Source organism: Sminthopsis crassicaudata, chromosome 5 (assembly GCF_048593235.1).
Source record: "Sminthopsis crassicaudata isolate SCR6 chromosome 5, ASM4859323v1, whole genome shotgun sequence".
Classification (NCBI taxonomy): domain Eukaryota; kingdom Metazoa; phylum Chordata; class Mammalia; order Dasyuromorphia; family Dasyuridae; genus Sminthopsis; species Sminthopsis crassicaudata.
Genome location: NC_133621.1, coordinates 209,744,727 through 209,770,191, shown reverse-complemented (window position 1 = coordinate 209,770,191; position 25,465 = coordinate 209,744,727). Strand labels below are relative to the sequence as shown.

The following is a 25,465-nucleotide window of genomic DNA, read 5'->3' as shown; positions in this document are numbered from 1 at the left end:
AATGATGAAAGTTAGAGGGGATGTGGGAAAACTGGGACACTGATGCATTGTTGGTGGAGTTGTGAAAGAATCCAGCCATTCTGGAGAACAATTTGGAACTATGCCCAAAAAGTTGTCAAACTGTGCATACCCTTTGATCCAGTATTGCTGCTATTGGGCTTATATCCCAAAGAAATACTAAAGAGCGGAAAGAGACATATATGTGCCAAAATGTTTGTGGCAGACCTTTTTGTAGTGGCTAGAAACTGGAAAATGAATGGATGTCCATCAATTGGAGAATGGTTGGGTAAATTATGGTATATGAAGGTTATGGAATATTATTGCTCTATAAGAAATGACCAGCAGGAGGAATACAGAGAGGCCTGGAGAGACTTAAATCAGCTGATGCTGAGTGAAAAGAATAGAACCAGAAAATCTCTGTACACTTCAATGTTGTATGAAGAGGTATTCTGAGGGAAGTGGATATCTTCAACATAAAGAAGATCCAACTCACTTCCAGTTGATCAATGATGGATAGAAACAACTACACCCAGAGAAGGAACACTGGGAAGTGAATGTAAATTGTTAGCACTACTGTCTACCTACCCAGGTTACTTATACCTTCGGAATCTAATACTTAATGTGCAACAAGAAAATGGTATTTACACACATATATTGTATCTAGGTTATACTGTAACACATGTAAAATGTATGGGATTGCCTGTCATTGGGGGAGGGAGTAGAGGGAAGGAGGGGATAATTTGGAAAAATGAATACAAGGGATAATGTTATAAAAAAAATTACTCATGCATATATACTGTCTGTCACTGCATCCAGGGCCAACTCCAGGCCAGAACTGATTCTGAAGATACCTATCCTAAAAGATCTTTAGCAGGTCTAAGTTTGACTGAGCCAACCACCCATTCAGAGATTAAGGCTAGGTAAGAAATGGGGCAGAAAATGTTTGTTTATATATCGGCATATGTGTGTGTGTGTATATATATATATATATATATAGAGAGAGAGAGAGAGAGAGAGACAGAGACAGAGACAGACAGAGACAAAGAGACAGAGACAGAGACAGACAGAGACAGAAAGAGAGCGTGCCAGAGAAGCAGAGAGATAGAAACAGAGAGACAGTCACAGAGACAGAGAGGCAGAAAAAAAGAGTAGGTAAATATATATATATATTATTTATATATGTGTGTGTGTGTGTGTTTAAAATACATACATAAAGGGAGAGAGGGAAGGAAGAAGAGATAGAGTGAGGAAAGTGAGAGAAGGAGAGAGACAGAGACAGACAGATAGACACAGAGAGATAAGGAGGGAGACTGACATTGATACACACACACACACACACACACACATATAATATATGTGTACATATGGGTCTATCTATCTAGATATACATCTTTTTTATATCTATATATCTGGGAGGACAAACCCTTTAGAGTTTCTAGCCAAAACAGCAACAATTGCTATTTACATTCACTCTGAATAGATCAAGGCCTAAACAATGACCTTGGGGATTGGGCCAGGACCTATTATTGGTCAATCAATGAGAGCCAGTGATCTGGATTTAAGGCATGGTTTTTACCAATACTCCATTGGAAGCACCTTGAATACAAGGACTCTCTTTATATTTCTTATGATATTTGAATTTCATTTTTCTGATGATTCACTCATCTTTCCCTCACAATTTTCTCTTTTTTCTGCCTTTATTTTTTCTTTACCTTTATTCTTCTTTCTTTTCCTATTTTCATATCTGTGAGCTGAACAAGTTAGGAGTGCCAAAGGCATTGCTCCATTGGTATAGTCCTGGTGCTTAAGTTGTGGCTAAATCCCCCCTCCCTCAAATATTAACCCTAAATATTAAAAGGTGTGATAATTTATCTATAGGCTAGATAATTCCTCTGAGGCTAATTTGGGGTTCTGAATGCAGAGATTTCTGAATTCTTACTATTCTTTCTCTACAGTCCTCCTTGGAGATCTCATTCCAGTCCCATTTTTTAAAATTTCCCCTGTGCAAAAGTCTACCAATTCTGTATCACCACCCCTAACCTGCCTTGATGAGTCCCAGTGTTGCATTTCCAACTACCTCCACTCTGTTGCTTTTTATATAGTCTCTGATCCAATTAAACTGAACTGTTTCCCAACATCGGTTCTTATCACGCTCTGTCTTGTTTCCATGTTTTTATTTCTGTCACATACACACAGTTAGAAGAGAGAAAATGTCCCACTACTGCTACCTGTTGAAATGTTTCCTTTCCAAAAGGAAAAGGACCTACATGTACAAAAATATTATAGCATCTCTTTCTGTGGTGGCAAAAAATTGGAACCTGATGAGATACCTATCATTCGGGGAATGGATGAACAAGTTCTAGTATATGGATGTAATGAAACACCAGTGTGCTATAAGACATGTTGAACAGGCCGATTTTAGAAAACCTGAAAGGCTTACATGAACTGATGCTGAGTGAAGTGAACAAAACCAGGACATTATACACAGTAGAAGCAACACTGTGTAATGATCAGCTATGATAGACTTAGCTATTCTCATCAACACAATGATCCAAGGAAATTCCAAAGGACTCATGGTGGAAAATATTATCCAGAGAAAAATCTAATGAGTTCTGAATACAGGGTCAAAGCATACTATTTCCACTTTATTTTTTCCATGTTCTCTTGGTCTGCTTTTTCTTTTGCAACATGACTAATAGGGAAATATGTTTTACAAAACTGCACATACCCTATAGACTCTATCACATACCACATAACCTATATTAAGCTGCTTACTGTCTTGGGAAGGACTTATGGAGATGAGTGTGAAAATTTGAAACAAAAAAAAATTAATGAATGTTAACAATTGTCTCTAAATGTAATTGGAAAAAAATTCTATTAAAAAAATAAGAATAACAGAAGAAATCTTTCCTTTCCATCAAAGTACACGTTAGGTATCACCTGAACTGAAAGTAACATCTCTCCCCTCAAATTTCCATTGTACTTTTGCCCAATTCTTTATACCTACTAAATTAATTTTATTGTTTAGTAATTATCAAGGCAGAGGTGGCTTAGTGAATAATCAGCCTCTCATTAAGTTCTACCTCTAATGAAAACTGTATAACTTTAGGCAAGTCATTTAACTGGATACCTCCCTCAGTCTATAGGTAACAGAGAAGATATTTGAAGACATTCTCAAGATCAATTAATTCAATGTCTAATTGTTCTTTCTAGTTCAATAATAATTGTGTATTTGTCTCATCTCCTATATTGGGTTATAAATATAGATTCTTATATTTGTTATATACCAGTGCCCTGCCTATAGAAGATGCTGAATAATTGTTGGTTAAATTGAATTGATGCCCATAGTTTGGAAATTTGTGATCTCAAATAGAAAACTTGGCACTTTCTCAAAAGAAAAACTGCCACCTCATTCCCAGACCACTTTGTCAAACTAAGCTCTGACTCAAGAGAAGAACCATTAAGAAAGAAAGATGGGATTTCATCACTTGATAAGAGACATTTTTAGACATTCAATAAGCATCTAGAACACAGTGTCTAGCTCATAAGAAATGCTTAAGATATGTGGGTTGATTGATTGGTATTTTGATTAATCAAATTAGCTACTTTATATTCTATTCTAGTTACAAAGCCCTAGGGGTGAGTAAAGAAGAGAAATGTTCACGTTATGATGCAGAAGTCATAACCAGAGATCTTAAAATAGTTTCCTTCTCTTCCTGGCTATCCCTTTCCCAATCCTTAATCTAATAACAATTGTACTTATCACTGAGTATAACTTTTACTTCACAAGAACACTAAATCCTCATTATATGTGCACATCAGTTACCTAATTTGTTGCTGTTGTAATTTTTTTCTTTTTTTTTTTTTTTTTTTTTTGAGTCATTTTCTTAAAAAAAATGGTTTCCTTCTCCAGATTTTACAAATTAGGAACCTGAGGCAAACAGTTAAGTGATGTGTCCAGGGTCACATAACTAGTAAGCACGTGAGGCCGGGTTTGAATTCATGTGTACCTGACTGCAATTCTGGTGCTCTGTCCACTTCATAACCCAGTAAGCTACATATGTAACATGATTATCTGCTCATAGACTGCTGGTAGACTCTGAAGAGACAGCAGCAGAATGACCTCTCTAATTTAGACTCCTAGGGCACCATTACCTTTGATAGAAGATGGTAAGGGACAAGTTAAATTGCTTAATTCAATAGACACTGCTCTGTTCTTACTCTTCTTGACATTATTAGACTCTCCCTCTTCTTAACATTGGTCACTTCCCTTAATTTTGTGGTATTAGAATAAGATTGGGGCGGCTAGATGACAAGCAGATAGATCACAGACATTTAACACATTCTAGTTGTGTGACAGCAAGGGTCACTTAACCCCAACTGCTCCAGCAAAAATAAACAAACAAATAAATAGATAGATAAATAAGTAATGAGAAGAAAATAGAATAAGATTAAACATTTGGGGGAAAAAAATCTAGTACCAATTTACCCTTCCAATTCTTTCCCCTCTTCCATCCCATGGAATCTATTTTCTGACCAAATTAAATTGCTATTTTCTCTGATTCTATATTACATTCTCCTGCCTTGAGGGTATTTATGCTATCTGACCTACATGCCTATATAGCACTGGGTTTCAGGAGTGATCTGCCTAACTCAGCACCCACAGGTTTAATAATTGGCTCTGGAGATGGGTGTGTTTAACTTTGCCTCCCTCCTTCTCTTCCCTCGCTCCCCTCCCTTCCCCTCCCTCCCTCACTCCCTTCCTTCCTTCTTTTCTTTATTTATTCCTTCCTTTCTTTTCTTCCTTCTTCCTTTTCTCCCTCCCTTCTTTCTTTTTTTCTCCTTTCCTTCCTCCCTCCCTTCCTCTCTCTCTGCTTACTTCCTTCCCTTCCCTTCCCTTCCCTTCCCTTCCCTTCCCCTTCCCTTCCCTTCCCTTCCCTTCCCTTCCCTTCCCTTCCCTTCCCTTCCCTTCCCTTCCCTTCCCTTCCCTTCCCTTCCCTTCCCTTCCCTTCCCTTCCCTTCCCTTCCCTTCCCTTCCCTTCCCTTCCCTTCCCTTCCCTTCCCTTCCCTTCCCTTCCCTTCCCTTCCCTCCCCTTCCCTTCCCTTCCTTTCCCTTCCTTTCCCTTCCCTTCCCTTCCTTTCCCTTCCCTTCCTTTTCTTTCTTTCTTTTTCTTTCTGAGATTTACTGGGAAGCAGTTTCCACAGAACTAGTTTGATATCCCAGCTGCTTCTATTGTTATACAAAAGGGAATACAATCCAAAAGGTCTCAAGGTGGCCTTACATTTCTTGGAGATCTAGATATCACTTTGCTTTCCTGATCACATAATGAATGAGAATCTTAATGACAATTTAGTCATAGCTTTTAATTTTACAAGCAAAGGAAATTAAGACTCTGAGATAGTGTGACTTTCTTTAGTTTATAGATCTAGTGCATCATTAAGAGAATCATAACTATAAAACTGGAAGCAACTTCATATATTATTTAATAAAAATTTCTCTCATTTTGCAAATGAGGAAACTGAGGTCTAATGAGATTATATAATAGACTTAACATATATAGTAAATAACAGAAATCAGATTTGACCAAGGGAAAGTCAGGAAGTATATGAGGAGCAAAACTACAAAACACTTTTCCACACATAAAGTCAAATCTAAACAACTGGAAAACTATCAAGTGCTCTTGAATAGGTCGAGCAAGTATAATAAAGATGACAATACTACCTGAACTAGTCTATTTTCTTAGTATTAATATCAATCAAAGTCCCAAGAAACTATTTTACTGACCTAGAAAAAATAACAAAAGTCATCTAGAAGAACAAAAGGTCAAGAATTTCAAGGGAACTAATGAAAAAAAAAATCAAATTAATTCGGCCTAGCTGTACCAGATCTACAACTATATTATAAAGTAATGGTCATCAAAACCATTTGGTACTGGCTAAGAAACAGACTAGTTAATCAGTGGAATAGGTTAGGTTCACAAAACAAAATAATCAATAAAAATAGCAATCTAGTGTTTGACAAACCCAAAGATCCCAACTTTTGGGATAAGAATTCATTATTTGACAAAAACTGCTGGGGAAGTTATAAACTAGTATGGCAGAAACTAGGCATTAACCCAAACATATAACACCATATACCAAGATAAAGTAGAAATGGGTTCATAATTTAGATAATAAAGAATGATATTATAAACAAATTAGATGAACATAGGATAGTTTACCTCTCAGACCTTAGTGACCAAGGAAGAACTAGAGATCATTATTGATCATAAAATAAATAATGTTGATTATATTAAGTTAAAAAGTTTTTGTACAAATATAAAGGAAGCAATAAACTGTGAAAACATTTTTACATTCAAAGGTTCTGATAAAGGCGTCACGTCTAAAATATATAGAGAATAGACTCAAATTTATAAGAAATCAAGCCATTCTCTAATGGATAAATGGTCAAAGCATATGAACAGACAATCTTCAGATGAAGAAATTGAAACTATTTGTAGTCATATGAAAAGGTGCTCTAAATCACTGTTGATCAGAGAAATGCAAAAACTACTCTAAGATACCACTACATACCTGTCAGATTGTCTAAGATGACAAGAAAAGATAATGAGAATGTTGGAAGGGATGTAGGAAAACTGGAACACTAATACATTGTTGGTGGAACTGTGAATGGATCCAACCATTCTGGAAAGCAATGTGGAACTATGCTCAAAAAGCTATCAAACTGTGCTATCCTTTGATCCAGCAGTGTTTCTATTGGGCTTATATCCCAAAGAAATACTAAAGAAGGGAAAGGGACCTGTATGTGCAAGAATGTTTGTGGCAGCCCTTTTTGTAGTGACTAGAAACTGGAAACAGAGTGGATGCCCTCAATTGGAGAATGGCTGAATAAGTTATAGCATATGAATGCTATGGAATATAATTGTTCTGTAAGAAATGATCTAGCTCTCTTCAACAATGAGATGGTTCAAACCAGTTCCAATTGTTCAGTGATAAAGAGAAAATGTAAATTAATATTGCACAAATAGGCTGTGTTCACATTATGGAGAACTTTGAAATCATTTTCTTTCTTATATTAATAACAATTTACTACTGGGGAGATACAGGATATTTTTTCCTTCTTGCTTTCTTCTTTTCTATTAGGTTAAATCAGCTTCTTTATAGGTAATTCAGCCAACATCAGAAGGACATTGCTAAGAATGAGACTGGGTTAACTTTCTCCTCAATCTTGTTCAGACCCCATCCAAGTGGAGAAATCCATTGTGTTTCACTCAGTTTGGGGTTTGCTGGGGAGATACTTTATCAGGATTGTCCTGGCTGAGTGGTCTGGAAGAAAAAGTGACAAAGTTTAAGTCACATCCTCCAGCCCCTCGTTGGAATAAGCATTTTTCATTATAATATTCATTCTCATCAATTGTTAACCAAAGCTGATAGCCACCTATTGGGTACACCCGCTTTTCCAAAGACATACAATCATGAAGAAGCTACCATGATGCATTTTTAGTTCACATGAGATGACCAAATGACAAATTCTTTTATTACTCACTGGTCACAATTTTTAAAATGATTGATTACCCAGAAGTTATATATCTCAAACTTTTCGTACATCACAGCTTAAATACCAGACTGAGGATTTTCTCATAGGGCACCTCTGGAAAAATTTGAGTAGAGGAGTGATAGAAGCAGACCCGTACTTCAAAATTATTTTGGCAGTCATATACACTCCTATTGAGTTCAACAAACATGTAGGAATTCCCTACTGTGTACAGAACATTATGCTAGTTGCTAGGAAGAAATACAAAATATAGATAAGGCTATTTGTCTGGCAAGAGATTTCTTTAAAGTTCTAGGTTTGGAGAGCCTCATTTTGAAATACATCTTGATGGCTCTCTGATTTCATTGAAATATGTTGTACTCTTTCCACAGATACAAGTGCCAATTACCTGAATTGTAGAAGGTATAAAGAGGAATCAGGGAGACAAATTAGGGAGAATATTACAACAATTCCAGGAAGAGGCAACAAAGGCCTGAAATAAGGTGGCAGCTTCTCTCCCATTCCCCAGAAAGAAAAAATCCCTCCTTCAAGTTTTCATTTAGCATTTTGCTTAACCTTTCTTTTGTTCTCATTAATTCTGTGGAGAATTCAATCTCTCCTAGTAGACTGTAAGTTCTTAAAGGACTAGGATAATGTTTTTTAACATATATCTCCAGTATCTGGGGGCAGCTAGGTGATGAAGTGGATTGAGACTGGAGCCAGGGAGACTCATCTACATGATTTTGAGTCTGGCTTCAGACACTTTATTCCCCAGAAGTATGGGCAAGTCACTTAACTCAGTTTGCCTCAGTTTCCTCATCTGTAAAATGAATTGAAGAAAAAAACTGGCAAACACTCCAGTATCTTTGCCAAAAAAAAAAAATCCCAAAAGAGGGTCACAAAGGGTCAGACACAACTGTACAACAATAACAATAACAAGAACTCCAGTGTCTATCATAGTGCTGTAGTTCATAGAAGGCACTGAACTGAGTTTACTAAATTGACTCAAACTGTGAAAACAAATAAAGCATTAAGTGCACAGAACTTTTTGTAGTCAGTCTGCTTATAAAATCAGAAAATAAAATATGTCTTCTCAAATGTAAGGCTGGAAATGAAAAGACAATCAAGTTGCCAGGTTCATTACCCCCTTAAGGTATTTGCCAGATGATTTTATTTCCCTTAGTTTGGAGGAGGTAAAACAGAACCACTCATTTTCTCACTTCTTTAATCTACTGATTTTGTAGCTTATAGGATTCATCCAATGAGGGAGAAAGAAAAAGGGAGGAATATCAGCCATAGCATTTAGTATCAGAGCTATTCATCTAGAAGGGGAAATACACATCCAACAGTTCAGAAGCTAGTTCAGAACATGAGGGATGATTGAGGGAGCAGAGATATACATTCTCCAGATATATAGTCATGAGCACATTTCGAGGGGCATAACTCCTAGAAGCAGCTGCCTTTTAGGGAGTGAACCTATAAATATGCTTATAAGTGAGGTGAGCAGGCCAAAGAGATGCATTCTCCATCCAAATAGTAGGGGATAAAGTCTTGGAAAGCTTAAAAGTATAGGGATAATATTTATATCATGAAGTCTTGAGTTTTAAGGAAGGAAAATGACATGATTTTTTTTTAAAAGAACATTTTTAAGCAACTTACAGGCGATGAGTAACATAAAACTGCTGCCAGAAATTTCAACAAAACTAATTTAATAACCACAGGTGATAAAAGAAGCTTCTCATTGCAAAGTTTATCATTAACAACACTATTGAGAAAGGAGTGATCTCAAGTACCTCCTTATGCCTGAAATCAAAGTCATTGTCCTAAAATTAAGTGACCTGACATAACTAAATTTAAACCCCTGCGAATATATGGGTTTTTTTTCTTTGAAGTTTATTCTTAGCTATGAGATTGCTTGAATTTTAAAAATCATCTTAATAGCTGAAAAACATTGGCAAGAAATACAAAATCAAAGTTTTATATTATAATACTTCATGATGGGGGTTTGCTTCTTTTGTATTTTATATTTGAAGAAAAGAAGCTATGCTCTTCCATTTTACTATTGATATCTCTGTTATGAAAATGCTAAATCTTGGTATATTAGAATAATGGGGGCAAACAAAAGGCAATACCTAATCTGCTGGACTTTGGGCCATTTCCAGTGGGTTACATGTATTCTGGCTCAGAATTGAAAGACTTTTGGATGTTGGGAAAAACCTCAAAAGGTCCCTTAATTCTTCCCCACTGTCTTTCACAGTAGGCAGCATGAGAGGACTACATCATTTTTAAGAATAGCAATTCTATCCTCCGCCACACTCTCCATTGATTCCCCAGAATACATGGTATGTAACCCTCCTTCTAGTACTTGTTCTGATGAGTAAAAAAAGGTATTTGTATAACTATTCTAGTGTTTTTTTTTTTTTTTAAAGACCATTAACAAGATGATAAACTTAAGCCCTGGCCTGGCTCACTAAAAGATATGGACTCGGAGGGAATTATTTTGACAATATAGGGAGTCAAAGTCAATGTGAATGGTTTATTCCTTAGTCTCAGAAAACATTTAATGTTTTAAGTACCAACCCCCAGAAGAATAAAATACTAATTATAAAAGTTATTGCTTCATTTTTAAGTCTTTGTTAAAACACATGAGTTTTTTAAATTTTATGAACTTCTTTGATGTGGAAGATATAAACAGCTGATCTATAGTGTACATCACATACCTTTCCATTCCTTTTTGCAAAAACTCTGGACAGGAACCAAATCTAAACTTTAAGTAATTCTCCCTAAGGCTCTGAAATATGAGACATAAAGAGCAAGACTTCTCTCTTTCTGAAGCCAAAATCCCCCCATGACTGAACCTGGCCCTGTACATGGATTCAGACCTAAGATCCCCCTTCAGAGGAAGAGGAAAATAGAACCCCTAGTTTCAGAACCATTTCTTTTTGTTACATAAAAGCTTTTTTTGTTTGTTTTTGTGACCTGTGAATTTAACAGGTATAGGGAATTCCTAGTGAGAAAACCTCATCTAACAATGAAGAAAAATTACTGTCATATAACTTAAGAGTCTTAAAGCATTGCCTAGGCCACTAAGAAGTTAGGCAAATTACCCAGCTTCCCACAGCCACTGTATGTCAAAGGCAGGTCTTAAACATAAACCTTTCTGTCTCTGAGGCCAGCTTTCTATTATACCACGCCACTTCTATTTTTATAAAGTTATTTAATAGTAATAACAACATATGAAGCTCTTTAAGGTTTATGAAATGCATTCTTGACAACTTTGTAGGCAAGACCTTAAAGAAAAAGTTTGGATTTTTTCCCCCTCATCTGTGTCCTGTCTTTACTAATAAATTAAAATAATTTGGCTTAAGTTCTGTGTATGATCTTTTAATACTTTTATGCTTAAATTATTTGTGATCTCATAGATGTAGACATTCCTTCTCTTGGTGTAGACTGATGCACATCCACATCCTCTCATTCTCTGCAATGCTCTATTCTTCCATTAATCCTAAAGACAAGATCCAGGCAACACCCTGGAAGCCTTCCTTATGCTTTTTATTATTCTAAGGGGACCATTTTTTTTCCAGTAATCCCTTACTCTTACCATATGACCAGTTTACACCCTTCCCCAAATAAATGTCTTACTCTATACCTTAAAAATTAACATTAACATAGAATATAGGAAATTGAAAGAACAGGGTCCTGAGGCCACTAAGTGTTCCAAAAGAAGGACTTTTTATGGCACACAATAGTAGTATTAAGCTGAAATGTGACAAAATTAAGACGAAATAAATGATGTTTTGGTTTTTATCAATAAGACAATATTCATATAGAACTCTATTATCCAATTTTCTTTGCTGAGGTAATTTATGCCTTGTGAATATTTTAGATTATTATGGAACAGCTTTAGTCTTGGAGGTCCAGGTTGTCATTTCTCCATATGCTCACATTTATCTTTCCTCCCAGAAAATTCTTTTCAAAAGTCTGACTTCAAAGGGAGCTTGAAACATGAAAGGGATATTCAAGACATGGAAGGAATAAGAATCTGATCTCACATAAAACAAAACAAAAAAAAAATGGCATATAAGTTGGTGTTCAAACCAACTGGAAGCCAGATTTGCTTAAGGAAAAAAAAAGAAAAAAATTTATCTGTATTAAAAGAAAGATTTTTTTTGGATGACACTGTAATTAACTATGCCAGATTAATTTACTTAATGTATGACTTGAAGTATATTATTTAAATCCAAATTTTTTATTTGAATTTACCTATAGAAGGATCCAATTCTTTTGCTTACTAAATTACAAATTGTATTACCTAAAAGCAAATCAAATTTTCTCCTTCACAAAAATATTGGATAACATGGAGAAAAACATTGAATTTAGAGTTAGGAGATTCTAGACAAGGAAATCCATTCCCACCTTTGCCATTGACTCACAGTGTAGCCCTGACCATGCCATTTCTCTGTGCCTCATTCTATTCATTTGTAAAATCAGAGTATCTTTAAGATTTCTTATAGCTCTCATATTCTATTATTCTATGTCTAAAACAGAAGCCATCTGCTCTCTAAAACTGACTTCTATTCCTAACCTACCTTCATCTGTCAACTGTATCATTCTTTCAGTTACTCAAGTATGAAACCATGTAGTCACCTTGGACCCATGCCTTTTCCTCATTTCCATTTCTGATTAGTGACTAAGTTCCATCATTCATGAAACTGTCCCCTTCCTACTGCCATAAATCTAATTTAAGCTTTTAAAAATAATGTACAAATAAAGCTCTATTTTTAAGCTATATAATCTTGGGAAATGAGATAGTGTTATTATCATGTTATTCACTTTCTGAACTCAGCAGCAGCTCTGTTCACTTGTTATTCAGGGCCAGGCTGAAAATACAGCAATTATGTGGTTGTCTTTGTTTTATAGTGTCTAGCAGGCTGCTAATAATCAAAATGTGTCAAGCAACAATAAACACTTTGGCAACAAGTGACCAACTGTTCCTACAATTAGAGCCTAAGTGCAATTAATTACATCTATAATTAATTATCATGCAAATATGTACATATTGAGGACAAAACTGGAAAAAAAAAAAGTATATCAGGCTTTAAGTCCATAAACAGCTCTTTATTCTTTCTTTCTTTCTTTTTCTTTTTTTTTTTTTTTTGCTTAGAGATTTGGGGCTAAGTGACTTGCCCAGGGTCACACAGCTAAGTGTCTGAGGCCAAATTTGAACTCAGGGCTGATGGTCTATCCACTGCACCATCTAGGTGCCCTTAGCTCTCTACTCTTTTTTCACTCACTTCCTAATAGAATTTATTCATTCCCATGACTATGAAGATCACCTCTGTAAAAATGATCTTTTAGCTCTGCCTTTCATTTATACTAAAATAACATTTTTGTCCAAAGGCCTTTGGGACATTTCTATTCAATCATCATTATGTCAAACTAAGTGTGACCCATATGCTTCATGGCACATAGTAGATGCTTAATAAATGCTAGTTGACTATGTCATGCTCATTTTTACTGCCAAACCTTTGCTCATACTCTACCTTCTACTCTTTCCCCTATGAATACCTTCCCTCATAACTATTACTTTCAAGTTCAAGTCTTACCTCTTTGCTTTCCACCACCACCACCCCCCCAAAAAAAAAAAAAAACCTACATCCTAAGTACAGCCATCAAAGTTGGGGATGGAGGAACTATCAGATATTGGAACAATCTGTCTAAATATATAAGAGTTAGATGGTCAGAGAGTTCTTCAATTTTGTTGTAATACAGAGTATATGAAAGGAAGTAATATGAGATAAGGCTGGAAAGAAAGGGTATTGCCATGCTATTATAGAAGGCCATTAGGAGTTAAAATTTATCCAGGAGGCAATGGAGAGAAAATATTTTTGTGCAGAAGTGATATATGAAGAATGAATTAGAATGACAGGGTTTTCAAATATTTGAAAAGTGATATTATGAAAGAGAGATTAGACTCGCAGATTGGCCAAAAATAGAACAGCCTTTTGAGGAGGCATAGTATAAAAGGAGAGAGAGAGAGAAGGATAAGCAGGAAAAAGTAGAATTAAGAAAAACACACAATTAGTAATTATAACTATGAATATGAATAGAATGAACTCACCCAAATAATGGAAGTGAATAGCAGAATGAATTAGAAATTGGAATCCAGCAATATGACACTTGAAAGAGAGACATATACAGAATAAAAATAAGAAGCTAGAACAGAATCTATTGTGCTTCAGTTGAGGTTAAAAAAAAAAAAAAGGCAGGGATAGTAATCATGATTTCAGACAAAGCAAAAGCAAAAGCAGATTTAATTAAAAGAGATGAGCTAGTAAACCACATTTTGCTAAAAGGTATAATAGACAATGAAGTAATTAAACTTATATACACCAAATGGCTTAGCATCCAAATTTTTAAAGGAAGAGCTTAAGGAATTATAGGAGGAAAGAGATAGTACAATATACTAGTTAGAGACTTCAAATTTCCCCTCTCAGAACTTGACAAGTCTAACTGTAAAATAAATAAGAAGGAATTAAAAAGATAAATAGAATTTTAGAAAAATTAGTGTGATAGACTTCTGGAGAAAATAGAATGGAAATATAAAGGAGCATATACATTTTTCTCAGCTTGACTATATTAGGGCATTGGGACATTAAAAACAATAAAGCAAAAATATTCAATACATCCTTTTCAGACCATAATGCAACAAAAAACATATTTAATAAAGGATTATAGAAACAGATTGAAACTTAATTAAGAAATAAATAATTCTAAAGAATGAGTGTTTCAAAGAACAAATCATGGAAACAATAATTTCATTAAAAAGAATGACAACCATGAGACAACATATCAAAATTTGTAAGATGAAGACAAAGCAATACTTAGGGGGAAACTTATGTCTTTAAATACTTATATCAATAAAATAGAGAAGATCAGTTCAATAAACCAAACATGTAATTTTGAAAAACCAAAAAAAGAACACATTGAAAATCTCCAATTAATCACTACAATGGAAATCTTAAAAAATCAAAGAATTAAATTGAAAATTTTGAAAAAGTGAACTAATAAACAAAAGTAGTTTTATAGAGGGAAAAACCAACAAAAAGCATTGTTTTGTTTTGTTTTTTTAAGAAGAAAAGCAAATACTAGAGAATTCATAAATGCACCAATGAAGATGAATTCAAGTCATTGTTGGGAGCTATTTTGTTCTATTACATGCTAATAAGTTGGTTGATTTCAGTGAAATGGATGAATATTTACAAAAAGATAAAATTGTCAAGGAAACAGTATATTTAAATAATCCGATCTTAGAAAAAAAATTTGATGAATTCCCTAAGAAAAAATGACCAGGACCAGATGAACTCCGAAGTGAATTCTATTATTTTGTTGCTTAGTCAGGAATGTCTAAATCTTGATTCCATTTGGAATTGTTCTGACAAAGATAGAATGGTTTGCTATTTCCTTCCCCAGATCATTTTATAAATGAGGAAATTGAGGCAGAATTAAATTTACCCAGGATCACACAGCTAGTAATGTCTAAGGCCAGATTTGAACTCATGAAGATGAGTCTTCCTGATTCCAGCACTTTATCTGCTGTACCATCATTCATTTAAAGAACAATTAATTCTAATACTACATAAACTATTTGGAAAAACAGGAGAAAAAGGAGTTCTACCAAATTCCTTTTGACACCCATATGGTGCTAATACAAAAACCAGGAAGATTAAAAGTAGAGAAAGACAACTATAAACTAATTTCCCTATTGAATATTGATGAAATTTTAACAATGAAATACCAGCAAAGAAATTATTAACAATGTATCATAAAGATTATACACTATGACCAAGTAGGATTTAAACCATTGATGCAGGGCTAGTTCAATATTAGGAAAACTATCAGAATAATTTTTTTCACTTTATTTTTTTTCTTTTTTTATTACATGGCTAATATGAAAATATATTTTGAATGACTTCACATCTATAATTGATATTATATTCCCTTCTCAGTAAATAAGGGAGAGGAGAATGGAAGATTCTCTTTAAAAATAAATTATAAAAATAAATAACAAATTGTTTTTTAAAAAGGAAATAAACTCTTAGGATTTAGAACTCCAATTTACCAATGGGAAAATGAGGTCATGTCAACTCACTAGATATGTGAAATGATGGAGAAGGAAAGAGAAGACCCAAAAGCAATTCAAGGTTTCGAACATGGATATCCAGGAGCATGTTGCTAATATCAATAGGATTAGTGAACTTAATAGAAGGGGGAAAAGAAATATTAATTTAATTTTGAACATATTAATTTTGAGGTGCCAGAAGCAAGATATCCAAGTGGAAATGTCCAGCAGGAAATTTACAAATGCAAGATGTCTAGCATTCAGGGAATGGGTCAGAGCTGGTTGTAGATCTGTATATCACCTACATAATTCTTTAAAGCTATTAGAACAGATGAGGGTAGAAAGGGAAGAGAAGAGTTCCAAGGACAGTCTTGGAGAACACCCACACTTAAAAGGTAGGTGGAGATGAAAAGGAGGATAGGGCAGCTAGGTAACATGGTAGATAGAGTATTGGTCCTAAAGTCAGGAAGACTTATTAGAGCTCAAATGTGACTTTAGACACTTATTAGGTATTTGACCTGGTAAGTCACTTAACCCTGTTGCTTCAGTTTCTGTATCTACAAAATGAGCTAAAGAAAGAACTGGCAAACAATTCCTGTGTTTTTGCCCAAAAGCTCCGCAACAGGTTCACAAAGAATTGGACATGATTGGGAAAAAAGGAAGAATAAAGACTGAGAAAAATCCATTGGATCTGGCAATAAAAAAGTCAATTGGTGATCTTTAAGAGAACAGTGCAATGGATATGGAAGCCAAATTTCAGGGAATTAAGTAGGTTTTGTGTGTCATAAGAGAGAAGAGGTAATTAGAGATTATTCTTTTTTAAAATTTAAGAGACATAGGAGAATGGCTTGAGAGGATGGCAGGATGGGAAGAAAAAAAAAAAAAGTTCTCTTGGAATAAAAGAACAGAGGTTTACAGCCTAAAGACAAAAGAGCCAGTAGAGAGAAAAAGATGGAAAATTAATGAGAGAACATGAATCAATAGAGCAAGATTCCTTAAATTTTTTTTCAATAATATTCTATGTTTTCAAATACATTTTCCAAAGAACATTCATTTTTGTGAGACTCTGTGTTCTAAATAGTAAGTAATCTGATATAGGTTAAATATACGCAATTCTTTTAAGCATATTTCTATATATGTCCTGTTGTGCAAGAAAAATCAAACCAAAAGAAAAAAAAGGTGAAAATACTATGTTTTATCCATATTCAGTCTCCTTAGTTTTCAATGGAACAAGATTCCAAAGGAAAAAGGAAACAATTGAATAAAAAAAAGTAAATGGAAAAGGGTCAGCCTTTGCAAACGAGGACTGCTTCAACCTATGAGAACAGAGGGGAAAATCTCATGGATAAAGGCATAGATTATTTTTGAGATAGGGGTAGTCAAAGAAGGGTATGATGTCATCACCCTAGTGACCCCAGTCATCTGTGAGGTGAAGGTGTCCTAGAAGATTGAGACGGTTTGGAGCAGCCATTGTAGGGAAAGTGAGAGAGGAAATCATAGACAAATAAAAGATTTTTTTTCATATGCAAAGTATATACTATTCATATCTATAAGAGTTGTCCAAAAGTGGTTCACAGAAAACACTGAGATATACCTCTCTCAGTACTGGTTGTCTAGGGGCATAATTTTGGTTCATTACAAAAAAGATGCTTTATCAACATTGTGTGATGATTGATTATGATACTTAGCTCTTAGCAATACAGGAATACTATTCATTTCCAAAGAAGGAGTCTGAACGTAGATAGAAACATGTATTTTCACCTTCTTTGTGTTGTGTGTGTGTTTGTGTTTCCTTTTGTTCTGTTTCTTCTTTCATAACAAGACAAATGTAGAAATATGTTCCACATGTTATATGTAAACTATATTGGATTACTTATCATATTGAGGAGAGAGAGAAAAATTTGGACTCAAAATCTTATAAAAATATATGCTGAAAAGTATGAAAACATGTAACTGGAAAAAGTAAAATCCTAATTTTTTTTTAAAGTTGTTTTCTTGGTCACTATCTCTTAAAGAGAAAGGATTGCTCCAAATTTACACTCACTTTTGAACCCCTCCCACCAAATACTGATTACATAAAAAACCATAACAGATGGTGAGTAACAAGTAAGCCTGTTTATCCAAGCAGACGGCAAACAGAAATCAGAGAAGTTATACAGATTAGAATGTACCAGTAAATATATAAGAATGAATGAGCTCATCCAATGGGATCTAATTCATCCCAGCTCAACCAAAAGAAATGCATATGTTTCTTCTGCAGAAGCTGATTTTATAATTCATTACTTATGTATTCATAAGAATTCAGGATCAACCAAGATGATTTCAGAAATACCTGGATTTATATGAATGGAAGCAAAGTGAAATGATCAGAATCAGGAGAATATTGTACACAGTAGCAATAATATTGTATGATCAAACTGTGAATGACTTCGTTATGCTCAGCAATAAAATGATCTCAATTTCAAGGAACTTATGATGAAAAGTGCTATCCACCACCGAAGAAAAAATTGAAGGAGTCTGAATGTAGGTTAGACACAAATAATACCTATGAACATCTGAAGTGGATTCTCTAACTTTGCATCTCAGAAAAGAGAAAGGATCTCAGTGTCTGGTACCTTATCCTGCCAAGTGATTTTCAGAATCTTCCTAGGACAATTCAAATGGAAGCAACTCAGTTCCCTGGCATGGAGCTGGTATACTACCCATGCTTCATAGGTATACAACAATGAGGTCAGCACAAGGGCTCTGTAGACCTTCAACTAGAACTTCAGAACCTTCAGGTTCTATAGATCTAGCAGTCGCTCTGATACCTCTTCTCTCCCACACTTTACTTCAAAGCCTCCCAAACACTGAGCTAACTCTGGCAATACATGTGTCAATCTCATTAATGTGGAGATCCATGGAAAATATACTACTGGGGTGAGTGAAGTAGGAGTCCTAGGTGGGGGGGGGGGAGCAAAGGAAGGGGGAAAAGGGAAAGAGACATTCCACTCATTCCTCAAAGTGATGAAAACATCTATTCACAAATTGTCTAGTCAGCTGTTTTTAAAAATTGACCTATATATATATATATATATATATATATATATATATATATATATGTATATATATGTAGCCATGGTAATGCTTATGCAGCTCTGTATAGTCTCGAGCAAGTGTTTTTGTTGTTGTCATTGTTGTTTTTACCCAGACTTTAGGGTGAGACTTTCTAGGGAAAGTCTGAATAATAAAACTATTTTTTGAGCAATAAGGTGTATAAGTATTCCTGGCATAGGAAAATCACCCACATTGTCCAAGAAAAATGGATTTTGTTTTAAAGATTCTGAGATACACCTCAGACAGAAGTTTCTCTTGACAGAGACAATCTGGATGAAGGACTCAGCAAAACCTGGCCCAGAAATCATTGCCTCTGGGAAACAGAATAACCACAACCTAGAAAAGCTAAGCATTTAACAGCTGTTATATCAGCAACCAAAAGAGGTAAAATACTCCAACTTTCCCACTATGAAAAAGACTAGGGGTCATAGTGAGATCTTTGCAGCTTAATCTGCAAACAATAGGATCAGTAGTGATTTTGTTTATGATTTCATTTTCTTCTATTGATTAATGATGTAAACAGAAAAATTCCCATTAGTTTATCCCTCCAGGGACCAGGTAACTTGAATTTTGAGATGGACAGATTTTCACTATTGCAAAACATCTTACGCCCTAAGGAATAATATAGATTTTTGAGTTTTGTAGTAATGATGTCTAACCCTGGATTATTCATAAAAATATAAAAATGCCTCCCCAACTTAGAGCCATGGTACCTCTACTATATGATTCCTTTTCCTACAATGGCACTAAAGAAACATTTTGGGGAGGACAAATTTTATCTTTATATTATGTTTTAGAAAGTTAAGACTACATCTCCAATGACTACTAATTTCTCTCAATAACTCAATTGAAAATAGCATTCCTAATTGCATTTAAAACTCTAAGGCATACGTGTGTGTATAAGAAAAGGATACATTCTTCCACACATGCAAATACATATATGCAAAAAGAGACACATAAATTAACATATATATGCACATTTTTAGAATTTTAAGATTTGGGTGGAGAGACAATTAGGTATAATGTATTGATTGTGTTGGCCTTGGAATCAGAAGATTTGTGTTCTGGTCCTTAGCCTGACAAACACCAGTTGGGTGATCCTGGGCAAGTCATCCAATCTCTTGGAGAGAGAACGGCATGGAGAAGATGCGGTTCTCTAAAATGGCAAGTCATGCATGAGTTGCTCAGATACATTAGAAGATGGAATTTCCACATTGGGATTTAAATATATATATATATATATATATATATATATATATATATATATATATATATATGTATATATATATATGTATATATATGACATTATAGAGGCAATATCACATTGTGAATAAGGAATTGAAGTGAGAAACACCTAGATTCGAATTCTACCTCTGATATATACTAGCTATGTTATCTTGGCAAGTCATATAACCTTTCTTTGCCCCCAGACAATTCCCTAAAGCCATGAGCAATAGAGAGAGTACCAATGCATACTGATAGAGGGAGTTTTTCAGCAAGTTCTTCATTAAACCTATGAAATCATTGGATTAAGAAAATTAAACTATTTGTCTGAAGGACACAAAAGATTAGTGAATAAAATTGCAACCACCCTAATCATCATCGTCTACTTCCTCTTCCTCTTTTTCTTCTTCCTCCTTTCTTCTCCTCCCTCCTTCCCTCTCTCCTTTCTTCCTTTCCTCCCTCCCTCTCTCTCTCTCTCCTTTCAAAAAGCAAGGTTAAGTGACTTATTTGCACAGCTAGTAAGTGGCTAAGGCTGCATTTGAGAATCTGAGAACCTGAGTTCAGGGCCAATGCTGTATCCACTGTACCTCCCAGTTGCCCTATATTTTTCTTTCTTTCTTTCTTTTTTTAATTAAAGCTTTTTTATTTACAAAACATATGCATGGGTAGTTTTTCAACATTGATTCTTACAAAACTTTCTATTCCAAATTTTTCCCTCCTTTCCCCTTCCCCCTCCCTTAGATGGCAGGTGTTCCAATACATGTTAAAATATATGTTAAATCAAAAATATGTGTATATATTTATATAGTTATCTTGCTGCACAAGAAAAATCAGATCTAGAAAGAAAAAAAAAACCTGAGAAGGAAAACAAAATGCAAGCAAACATCAACAGAAAATGTGAAAATGCTATGTTGTAGTCCACACTCAATTCGCACAGGCCTCTCTCTGGGTGTATATGGCTTTCTTCATCACTGAATAATTGGAATTAGTTTGAATCATCTCATTGTTGAAGAGAGCCATGTTCACAAGAATTGATCATCGTCCTATATTTTTTAATAGAAAAAAAAATAACAGTGGCTCATATTTCTGTCGAACTTTAAGATTTGCAAAGTGCTTTCCTTGGAACAAGTATTTTAGTTACATACAGGAGTAAAATATTAAGTAGAGGATTTTTTTTTCCAAGTGGGTACTCCCTCTACCAATGGCTCAGCAAACCATCTAAAAGCTACTACAAAGTGCCTGATTTTTTTTCCTCAATAGTATTTTATTTTTCCAAATAGATATAAGGATAATTTTCAACATTCATTTTATGATTTAGTTTTTTCACTTTTTTTCTCCCTCCCTTACCTCTCTCTTCCCCAAGACAGCAAACAATCTGATATATGCAATTCTTCTAAACATATTTCTATATTTGTCATGTAGCCCATGAAACTCAGATCAAAAGGGGAAAAAACATATAAGAAAAAGCAAACAAACAAACAAAAATGGTGAAAATACTACGCTGTGATCCACATTCAGTCTCCATAGTCCTCTCTCTGGATGCTGTTGGCATTTTCTATCCCAAGTCTATTGGAACTGTCTTAGATGACTACATTGCTGAGAAGAGCCAAGTCCATCACAATTGATCATGACCAGAGTGCCTGATATTAAAAGAGTTTAAGTGACCTGTCCATAGTGAAATATTTGTTCTCCATTTTGCAAATGAGGAAAATGAGGCAGAGAAAAGGTCAGTAACTTACTCGGAGTCACCCAACTAGTAAGAGTTAGCAAATCACATCCAGGTCTCCCAGTCCCAGGTACAGTCTCTCTATTGGTCCACAACAACTCACACATTTTAGTCACATGCCCTCCCCTTAACCTATGTCTTTCCAGACAAAAGAAATTCAGGGATCAATCTATTATCCTGAATGTGATATATTGGATTCATTTCAACAAATATTATTGCTGCATGTATAATGATGCATTAAGACAGAGAAAGATACACAAAACACAATCTTGTGGCACCTACAATGTCATCAGGAAGATAAGATAGAAACATAGATAGAACTAGGAGACAATGTAAGAAAATATAAAGTCAAATGCCAAAAATAATGATAGTTAATATTTCTACAGCACTTTACATTTTCCAAAGCACTTAATATATATTATCTCATTTGAATCTCACAACAATCTGTGAAGTAGTATTATCATCCTCACTTATGATTATTCCCCATGAGGAAAATGAGGTAAACAAAAGTGAAGTGCCCAGAGTCACAAAGTTAATAAGTGTCTGAGGACACTTTTGAACTCAGGTTCTCCCTGACTTTAGATCCATACTCTGTCTGCTATTCTGCTTAGCTACATTTTTAAAATATGGAACTAAAATAAGTGCTAAAAAAAAGAAAATCATTTTTGGCTGAGTGCTCAGAGGTTTCATGGAAGAAGGGGATGATATTAGATGGTATCTTAATTAAGGAGCAAATATGGCTTAGTACAATGAAAAGAAAAAATTCTGATTCAAACACAGGATTCATGTTAGGGAGTTATATGAATTAAACTTGGGTAAGTAGAGTTGGGATCAGATTAATCAGGGATTTATTTCTCTCCCTGTCTTAACCCCTATTTCCCCACATCCTACTTTTTTGAAGAAGGCATTATTTTGGTTTCTTTAGGATATTTCAAAGTTTATTGTGAAGTGAAATTCAAGTCAGTCAGTCTTAGCAGCTCAAGTACAAAGTAGGATTTGAAACAAGAGTCTGGGGAAAAAAAAATTAGTGTTATATATAGAACTATAGAAGCAGAACTGGGATAAGATATATGTGTATCTTAACTGAGGTTTGAAAAGATGGTTTCTCTTAAATTTGAAAATCTCAAACTTCTCACTGTTACTATCCGCTAGATTCTTTGAAACTTCATTGCATACACATACATACTCACAAATGACTTTATGCCATGAAGAATAGAATTTGTTGCCCTTGAAAAAGTATATTGTCATTTTTCAATGATGCCCCATTCTTTATGACTCCATTTGGGGTTTTCCTGGCAAAAATACAGGATTGGTTGGCCATTTCCTTTTCCAGATCATTTACATATTAGGAAACTGAGGCAAACAGGGTTAAATGACTTGCCCAGAGTTCCATAGCTACTAAGTGTCTGAGGTTAGATTTGAACTCAGAAAGATGAGTTTACTGTACTCCAGGACCATTACTCTATCTATTATGCCACCTAGCTACCTGAGGAACTGTATTAAAAGTAATATAAAATAATATTTTTTTAAATGTTAAAAGATGTCCCTCCTTGCATCACTACTCTTTCATATTATGTCCTAGGTGTATCCTGGCTGCCTCTAGTCATGAATCCACAGTCAGTAACTCTCTTTTGCCAACAATATTCTGTATTTCAAGTAGATTTTCTTTCAAATGATTTTGATTGTTAACCTGGGTCATCTCTGGCACAGTAAGGATTTTAGTGATGTTGGGAAGGTGAATAAGGGCTGGATGAATCATAAACTCCTTAAGCTGCTCCCAACCAAAGATATCTTAAAATAAGAATCCCAGGACAAATAAGGAATCAAGAAGGGCAGCTTGCTTAGATGAAATGTATTTTCAAAAATAATTATGTAATGGAGAGGTATGTAAAATCTGACTAAACACTGTGGGGACAGAGCTGTTATTCTGTAACTATGACTTTATCCAGAAGATATTAATATTTCAAGGCTTCAGACAGAGTAGTCAGTGATGGGTAAGTTTGTGATTTCTGTCATACTTGTAAAGAATAATTTTTTTTCATCTAGGACAAAAGCAATTGGTAGGGGACAAACTCAAGTGATGTAAAGGTAGTCTGATCATGTAGGTGTTTGTGCAACTTGAGGCCCACTGCAGATCCCTCATGAACAACAGATGAGTCCCATAAGCAAGAAATTTATCCCACCTAGTGGCTGTTTTTTTTTTGGGGGGGGAGGTTGGATTACATTTAGGGTCATAGGTGTAGAGTTGGAAGAGAACATCTAGTCCAACACCTTCATTTTGTAACTGAGGTCTAAAATTGTAAAATGACTGACCTAAGGTCACACAGGGCTTGAACTTGGGTCCTTTGACTCAAAATCCAATTTTCTTTCTACTATACAATAAGCTTTTAGAGATAGTCAACACTGATCAAATTCTATCCAGATTCAACTTGTATGATCTTTACACTGTTCCTTTTTACTACTTTAAAACTTGTTATTCTCTCTTTCTCTCTCCCTCCTTCCTCCCAAAGGGCTTTTCTTTCAATCTTTTCTTAAAGTAGAAAGGGGAAATTTTGTCTAGTTTAAAAAAAAAAAAAAAAAAAAAAAAAAAAAAAAAAAAAAGGTAAGCCCGCCAAGATGCTTTTCCAAGAGGCAGAGATGATTTTTCTATTAAAGTGATTTGGTTTTGTTCCTTTTTTCTTTTTTTAAACTGAGTTCAAAACAAAGAAATCATTCAGGCAGGGAAAAAAAATAGCTGGTCAGAAACCAGCTGTGCCAGCTTCTCCCTAAGGTGTGCAAAGACTCAGGCAAGGGAAAAAGCAAATAAGACTAGACAACTGCGTCCAGTGGGAAAACTAGGCTGGGGGTGAGTGGAATATATCAGGAAAACAGGTCAGGCAGAGAAAGCAAGAACAATGAAAGGAAAAGATCTTTAAAATCAATTGCTTCTTCATTAAAAAGTTTGAAGAGCATTTGATTCCTGAGACACCAGGGCGGGTGGGTGAAGGGAAGAGGGCCAGAAAAGTCTGCGGCTTGGAAGGGCTACCCAGAGGCTCTCAGTTTTCTCATACCTGTATTTCAACACATTCACACAGGGGCCTTCAAAAGTCAGGTGGCGGAAAAGAAACCCAAATGTGGGAAATGCGCCTTTGTCTAGGAACGGAAAGGAGATTCAGTGATTCTTCTACCTGAATGCTGTAGGTGAAAGGCAGTGTGGAAGTGGGAGCGGGGAGAAGGGAGGGGACCATCCCGCCCGAAGGGGCGACTCTCTTCTCCCCGTTCCAGTCGAACAGACTGAGGGAAGGGCGCAAGAGCGAGAGGAGGGGGATCCAAGGCGTTTCTCACCAGATCTATGGCCTGAACGTCCTTGAAGGCCACGACCCCTCGAATGGACCTGGGCGGGTTCTCGGTCACGTAGATGAACTTGTCGCTGAGCACCACGTACTTGAAAGTCTTGTGCTCGGTGTCCGAGACCACGATGCAGAGCTCGTAGGTGCGGATGGCGTCGTACACCTCCTGCCGCAGGTGCCGCTTCAGGAAGTAATCCAGACGGCTGTTCCTGCGGCAGGGGAACTCCACCTGGCCCGAGCCGGCCATGCACCGCGTCGGGGCAGGAGACGGACGCCGGGCTTGGAGAGCGGCGCGGAACGCCCTCGATGGCACTGCACCGGGCTGGTACTGCTCAGCAGACCGAGCCAACTAACGAAGAGGGCTCAGCGCCCCGCCCGCGCCGCGCGCTCGCCTCGTCTCGCCTCGCCAGGTGCCCGTCCTCCCTCCCCCAGCC

At 35.7% G+C, this 25,465-nt stretch overlaps 1 protein-coding gene across 1 annotated transcript in view; it reads right to left on the bottom strand.

Annotated features, from left to right (window-relative positions):
* The window catches only part of C5H12orf56 (chromosome 5 C12orf56 homolog), a 131,961-nt gene extending 106,500 nt beyond the window's left edge, over positions 1-25,461 (bottom strand). Inside the window, exon 1 of the mRNA XM_074269749.1 lies at positions 25,027-25,461. Coding sequence (XP_074125850.1) covers positions 25,027-25,278 — 252 coding nt within the window. The 5' untranslated portion in view covers positions 25,279-25,461. The remainder of the gene's footprint in view (positions 1-25,026) is intronic.
* Between the last annotated feature and the right edge of the window lie 4 nt (positions 25,462-25,465).